This window comes from Populus trichocarpa, chromosome 5 (assembly GCF_000002775.5).
Source record: "Populus trichocarpa isolate Nisqually-1 chromosome 5, P.trichocarpa_v4.1, whole genome shotgun sequence".
Taxonomy (NCBI): Eukaryota; Viridiplantae; Streptophyta; class Magnoliopsida; order Malpighiales; family Salicaceae; genus Populus; species Populus trichocarpa.
The window spans coordinates 1,124,193-1,130,610 of NC_037289.2; the positions used below are offsets into that span (position 1 = coordinate 1,124,193).

At 34.5% G+C, this 6,418-nt stretch overlaps 1 protein-coding gene across 2 annotated transcripts; it reads left to right on the forward strand.

Annotated features, from left to right (window-relative positions):
* Window positions 1-501: 501 nt before the first annotated feature.
* On the forward strand, window positions 502-5,855 carry LOC112327500 (homeobox protein knotted-1-like 1). 2 transcript variants are annotated; one of them, XM_024600955.2, is made up of 5 exons: window positions 502-1,434; window positions 1,623-1,733; window positions 2,013-2,157; window positions 4,099-4,349; window positions 5,227-5,855. In XM_024600955.2, the coding sequence occupies exons 1-5, from the start codon at window positions 1,171-1,173 to the stop codon at window positions 5,404-5,406; spliced, it is 951 nt and encodes a 316-aa protein (XP_024456723.1). In that variant the 5' UTR covers window positions 502-1,170; the 3' UTR covers window positions 5,407-5,855. The 2 variants fall into 2 exon arrangements, with proteins under 2 accessions (XP_024456723.1, XP_024456722.1); XM_024600954.2 differs by having other exon boundaries at window positions 585-1,434; window positions 4,096-4,349.
* Window positions 5,856-6,418: the final 563 nt, after the last annotated feature.

The following is a 6,418-nucleotide window of genomic DNA, read 5'->3' on the forward strand; positions in this document are numbered from 1 at the left end:
AACTAGAAAAAAAAAGAGAGAAAAATAAACAAAACTAGCCTAGAAAGCACATTCTAGACCTAATTTGAAAGTTATAATTCTTGACAAAATTTAAGCATGATTGAATAATAATCAAATAAAAAGCTATGATTTTTTTTATTATGTCGATCATTCTGCAACCTATGTCTCTAATTGAGCTTAATCCTATTCAATATATTTATAAATATCCATATAAAATTATCCATATAGTCCAGCGATTTATAGCTATCTAATTAGAACTATTTGCACAAGAGAGAAGTGGATGTGGTAATTCTCTTCTTTTAGGAGTTTAAAAAACCAAAGGTATCATGAGGTTTTTTTACAAAATTTAAGAGATCAACGAGTTAAGAAGTCAATTAATATCTTTTGAAACAAAAGGGACTGAATTGTTTTTTTTCTAAATATTAGGGACTGAATAAATAGTTAAACTTTTCTTTTAATTTAATACATGTGAACTTTTTCAGCTATCACCTCTCTCTACTCTCCAGTCACTGCTACTTCTACTCACTGTTTTCTGTCTTTGTATGTGTGTGGTCTCCACTTTATCCTAGGTCTTCTTGGAAAAAAAAGGTCTGGTCTTTTTCCTACCTGAGCCTCAGGGTTACTTTCGAAGTTCATAATAGTTGTAGCTATAGCAGAGCTTCTTGCATGTTCTCTTTCTCTTTCTACTGCTCTGGTTCATTCATTGACTAACTAAGATCCTCTTTCAACTATATATCGAAGTCTGGGCATTGGAGAGGATGGGATGCGCGCGCGCTCTCACTGTTGTTACTTGAAAAACTAACTAGATCATTTTGTTTTTGTTCTTTAAAGTTGTTGGTGTTTTTTAATGAGGGTTTACACTGTTTGCTGATAACTTTCTTGGGTTTTTCATATATATTATCACCTGGATCACAGGTCATCCCTACTACAGTATTTTTCAATGCCAAAGACTCTCTCTCTCTCTCTCTCTCTCTCTCTCTCTCTCTCGGGATTCTTGATAACTTGACTTTTTTTTATCTTGAAGTGCTTAGAAGTTAGATTCTCTCTCAAAGATCTTCTCTATAAAAAGGTTTTAGTCACCTGAGGATCAGCGAAGCTAATATTCTTGCTATTACAATTCTAGTTTGATAAGTTTCTTGACAATCTTTTCGTGTACTAGCAAACAATTTCATGGAGGAATTCTATAGGTTTAATCCTACATTTTTTAGCTCACCAGATGATACTGTCAGGCTTGAAAACCTGCCTGTTGCAAACTTTACTGATGCTACTGCTAGTACTGCCACTGAATTTCACAGTCATGCTAGTAGTTTTCTTCAAGCTGGTCATGGTCATAGAGAAGTCACTGGATCAGATATGTATGATGCAATCAAGACCCAGATCGCTAATCACCCTCGCTATCCAGACCTAGTATCTGCACATTTAGAGTGCCAAAAGGTTTATAATCATCATCATCATCATCGCATAATCTTTGAGCTTCTAAACTTTACCCCTTTTTCTATTTTTTTTAAAGAAGTTTTTGTTAATGGGGAAGAAAAGAATAACATGAAAGGAACAAAAATGGAAACCTATCGTGTCAAATTTGAGCTTTTGAGTGATTTTCTGTTTCTTTGTTTGCTTTGAAGGTTGGTGCTCCTCCAGAAATGGTGTCTCTTCTTGAAGCCATAGGCAGAGGGAACTACAAAATCAATTCTTTCTATGAGATAGGAGCTGATCCAGAACTTGATGAGTTCATGGTATATTTTGAAACCCATAGTTTTGTCTTATTTCTTAATTTTTTTGTGTTTTTTTTTTTTTTATTTCTTTTCTATTTAAGTTCCTTTGATTCTCAAGAAAATTAAGCAAAAAAAAAAAAACTTCGAACTTTTTGTTTCCCTTTCACATTTCAAGCTATGAGATTCTAAGTGTTGTGCTTCCTTTTCCCTTTCTTTTTAAGCAGCCAAATGGAATAATAATTTGTTTGTCTAGTAGTTTTATTCTTGGAATAACCACTGAAACTGCTGCTGGTTTTCAAGGAATCATACTGTGAGGTTCTTCGTAGATACAAGGAGGAATTGTCCAAGCCATTTGATGAGGCTGCTACGTTCTTGAGTAGCATAGAATCACAGCTTAGTAGTCTTTGCAAAGGGACATTGACAAAGATGTTTGATTATGGCTCAGGTAAAGTTTCTTGCACTGTGCCGTTTTCCAACACTGGTTTCCATGATCGACTCGCACCTAACTATAGTTGTACTAGCTAGTTGTTAAAAGGGGTAATGTTGTTCTACTATATATGCATTTAAATCAAAATGAATGCTGAGAGAGGTACAATGAGATCAAACTTTTGCTACTGTGCTTGTTGAAAAGAATAGTTTTACTGATCATTGATGAGTTGAATTGTTGGAATTCTCTATGAGTAATTAAACACCATGTGCTGTCCTTACCATTCATGATCTTCTGCTCTATTTTGGGCCCCTACCTAAAGTTGGTCCTACTTATTTTGATGAAAATGACGTTGTGCAAAAACATATTTTCGTTGTCAGGATTGTTTGTTTTTTTATTTCCTGTTTGTTGATGTAATATATTACACATTTAATAAGGCAGAACCGTATAGAAACATACAAATAATCCGTTGTTTTATGACTGGTCATTAAGGCTGATAAATGGTGGGAATTAGCGGCTTGAGTCAAAATCTAACTTCGCCTAGGGCCTTTTTTATAAAAGCTTTGGTTTCCTATGAGTTTGGTTTTTACTTTTCAGTTTCATTCTATATAAGCTACGAGAAAATTTTGTAATATTTCAATGTGGGATAGAGAGTTCTTGAGTTTACAAAACATGCCAATCAAGATTTTTTTAAAATTAATTTTTTATTCGTCTACAATTTATTTTAATCAAGTTGATGTTTTATGTTAAAGTATTTTTTGTTAGAGAATAATTTCTAATAAAGTTTTAACCCTAAACATAAGCAGATGTATTTTTAATTTGATTTCAAATATATGCTTATTAACTATGGTTTTAAAAACAAGTTTCTATGAAATGTTGATGTATTTCTAATTTTTACAGAATGAATACAAGGTCTCTGAATCAAGTTTCTCTTCAATGGTAGCATATCATGTTATGCATCGTTTTCAATTCAGAATTCCATCTTAATTGCTTACGCCTGGAATCTCGTATGTGTTTAATCTGTCATGTTAACTGAAATTTGATCCTGTGAACATTTCTTGTTTCTCATATTTTGTTCTTCCATTCATGGTTTTATTATTTTTCTGTATTCATGTCAGTTGCCGAAGGAACTAGCATGGTAAAAAAAATGGTATGCAGGAGGCACATGCCATGAAATTGTACAAAGCATGCTTTTGACTGTAAATAATATAATCCTAGGTTCAATTTATTTGGCATTACATAGTAAGATTTGTCCAAAACTGCACTAGTTAAGACACACGGGAACAGCTTTCTTATTGTTTGGCAGCATTGTATTGTCAGGATGCAAAACACATAATTTTGCAGCTGCAATGCCATTATATATTCAATGAGAAGCTGTCACTTCTTGGGGCCTTGATAGAACAGATACTGAAGAATTGCAAGCAACTTGTGTAGTCTCTAGAGCATATTTAAATCAAGCAGGAGTAGTCATTGCATTTAAGTAGATCAGTACCTTTTGGTCGTCCTGTGTTACAGTATTATTGGAAGACAAGCAACTGTGCTCCCAAAAACCTTAGATTATATCTCTTAACAACAAGGACTTGTTTTGCTGCTTAGTTTCTACATAATTTATGAGCTTGGAGGTGTCTGAAAGTTGATGTTAAACTTGTGTTAGCAAAATTCTATCTCAGCTAGTTACTATTACCTATGGCGCTGGAAGATGATTGATGGCTTGTTAATGTTCAACATCTTGCCTGTAATTTTCCGGTAGCTTGATAAAGCCGTTTCTTTCTCCTTTGGGGATCTGGTAGATTAACCTATAAATGACCACCATGGATTTCATTTCTATCATTTCAAGAGATGCAGCCTTGTGACATGAAAAGTGTTTGATCTTAATTTTAAAGTTTTTGCTTAATGTTTTATTGGTTTTTCAATGCAAAAGTCTAACTACACTGTACTGTCTTTGTGGTTTCATAGCAGATGAGCCAGCAGGGACTTCTGAGGAGGAGCTAAGCTGTGCGGAGGTTGAAGCATCTGAAAGTCAAGAAACAACAGGTGTTAGCTCACAAGAGCAGAATCTGAAAGGAATGCTCATGCGCAAGTACAGTGCTCATCTTAGCAACTTGAGAAAGGAATTCCTAAAGAATAGAAAGAAAGGAAAATTACCAAAGGATGCAAGGACAACGCTTTTGGACTGGTGGAACCACCACTATAGATGGCCATATCCTACGGTGATCATTATAACCTTATAATCTGATTATTCCTACTTCTTTTCACTCTACATTTTGTTATTCTCTTGGTTTTCTTACAAATGTCTCATGCATGTGCTATATTACTTGTCCCACAAGTTCATGATATGTTGAGGCAAGAGAGAGCACAGAGAAGAGATATCGATGGAGAGAGATATTATTAGTTGAATTAACTATTACATACTTGGATCATTATCACCAAAACATCCACTGAAACAAGTTTCACGAGAAATATTCAAGTCTCTTGTATATCTTAGCAAGAAAGCGATTTCTATTTGAAGGATATTCAGCGCATAATATAATTAGGTTTGCAAGCTGAAAACGATAGAAAGTACATAATCTTGGCATTGCTTTGGTTCATGTTTTCTTCTGAAGAATTATTATGTAGAATATACAGCACCGATATTTGAAATCTTTTTGCTGAAAAAGTTGCAGAAGGTGAAAATCCATCCAGAAATAAGTTGTAGAAGGTGAAACTCTGTAGTGTGCTGATGCATTTGTTTCGGAGTAACCCTTCATTATCTCGAAACTATATAATGTGCAGATGCATTTATCTCGGAATAACCCTTCATTATCCTTCAACCCCAATTTATCAGACAATGTTCTGTTATATGTACTTCTTTGAAGCTATAATCTAGAAACTTTAACATTTCATAACTTCCAGTCACAAATTGTTGCCCAAGCATGTCTATCAGCCATCTTCAGCAGGGTTAGTCCACAGTTCAATCTTAATCCAGCACTCTTGATCTGCAATAGCTAAAGTGTCATGAAAGCTTATGGAAGCTCGTTCCTTTCCTTATTGCCTTTCATGATAATTTTTTAAGCCTAACCAGGGTGAATGGATGTCATGGTATAACAGGAAGAGGAGAAAGCGAAGTTATCAGAGATTACAGGACTAGATCAAAAGCAGATTAACAATTGGTTTATCAACCAGCGGAAGCGGCACTGGAAACCATCTGAAGATATGAGGTTTCCTCGCATGGATGGTGTCAGCGGCGACCCAGGGACCCCCCCCAATATGCTATGGTATTGTTGGTGATGATATTGGGACATAAAAAACTCCAATTTGGTATCCCTTCCTCCTCCTCTTCTATAACTTGCATACTTGTAAAGCTATCTACGTAAAGTTGCGTATATGTTTTAAAGCCATTGGTTCCAATTCTTACAAAGCAGTTCTGGTTCCTTAGTTGTGACCAACATGAACTAGCTTTCTCTTGTATATGCATGCTGAAAACCAGGAATTCCCTTGGTAACGTTAAAGGAAATCTCAGATCAGCTTTGTTCATAAACTGGAGTTATATCAGTTAGCAGTTGTAAACTGTTAAGCTTGCTTTCTGTTTGCTAGTGCTTGTAACCCTTGTAGCAGGACCGATCCTTCTGTATTATTTTATTTTTTGACGATAAAGAGTATTTTCGGATCATTTTGCTTGTAAATCAAGACTAAATTCCCTTCTCAGGTTAATAAATTTTTCTAATTACAAGTTTCAAGTTTGAACATAAAGAAGGAAGCATTCATTTTACCACCGAGCCAATCACCAAGCTTTTACTTGTAGCTGGTTTTTAATCATCAATGAAATGAAAATTTAGATTCAGAGATTTTCATGTTAAAAATTATTTTAATTTTCTGGAATTGAATTTCAAAATGGTATAAAAGCAAATCAAAGATCAATCTTTCTGACTTGCTATACAAAAAAGAAAAAAATTAACTTTTCTAAAATGTTTATCTATCCAAAAATCCATCGAAGAGTTAATCTTTCTACTCTTGGAAATGCTTTGATCGAGCTCTCTCACTCATTTTTATATTGATCGAGCCCCTTTATTCATTGTTTTGTGTTGAATGGATGCCTTGTCTGGGATCCACCACAATCTTGAACTCTTGAAGAGAAACTGTTTTTCTAACAAGACCTTTTTGAAACTTAAGATCCGAGTAGAAATCAATTTTAACATAGTATTAGTTTCAAACAAGCTGTAAGAAGAATCAAGGATGCGAATAAATTGTCCTGAAGAAGAAAAGTTTTTGCAGTTGCAAGATTGAACTCCAAAGAAAATGT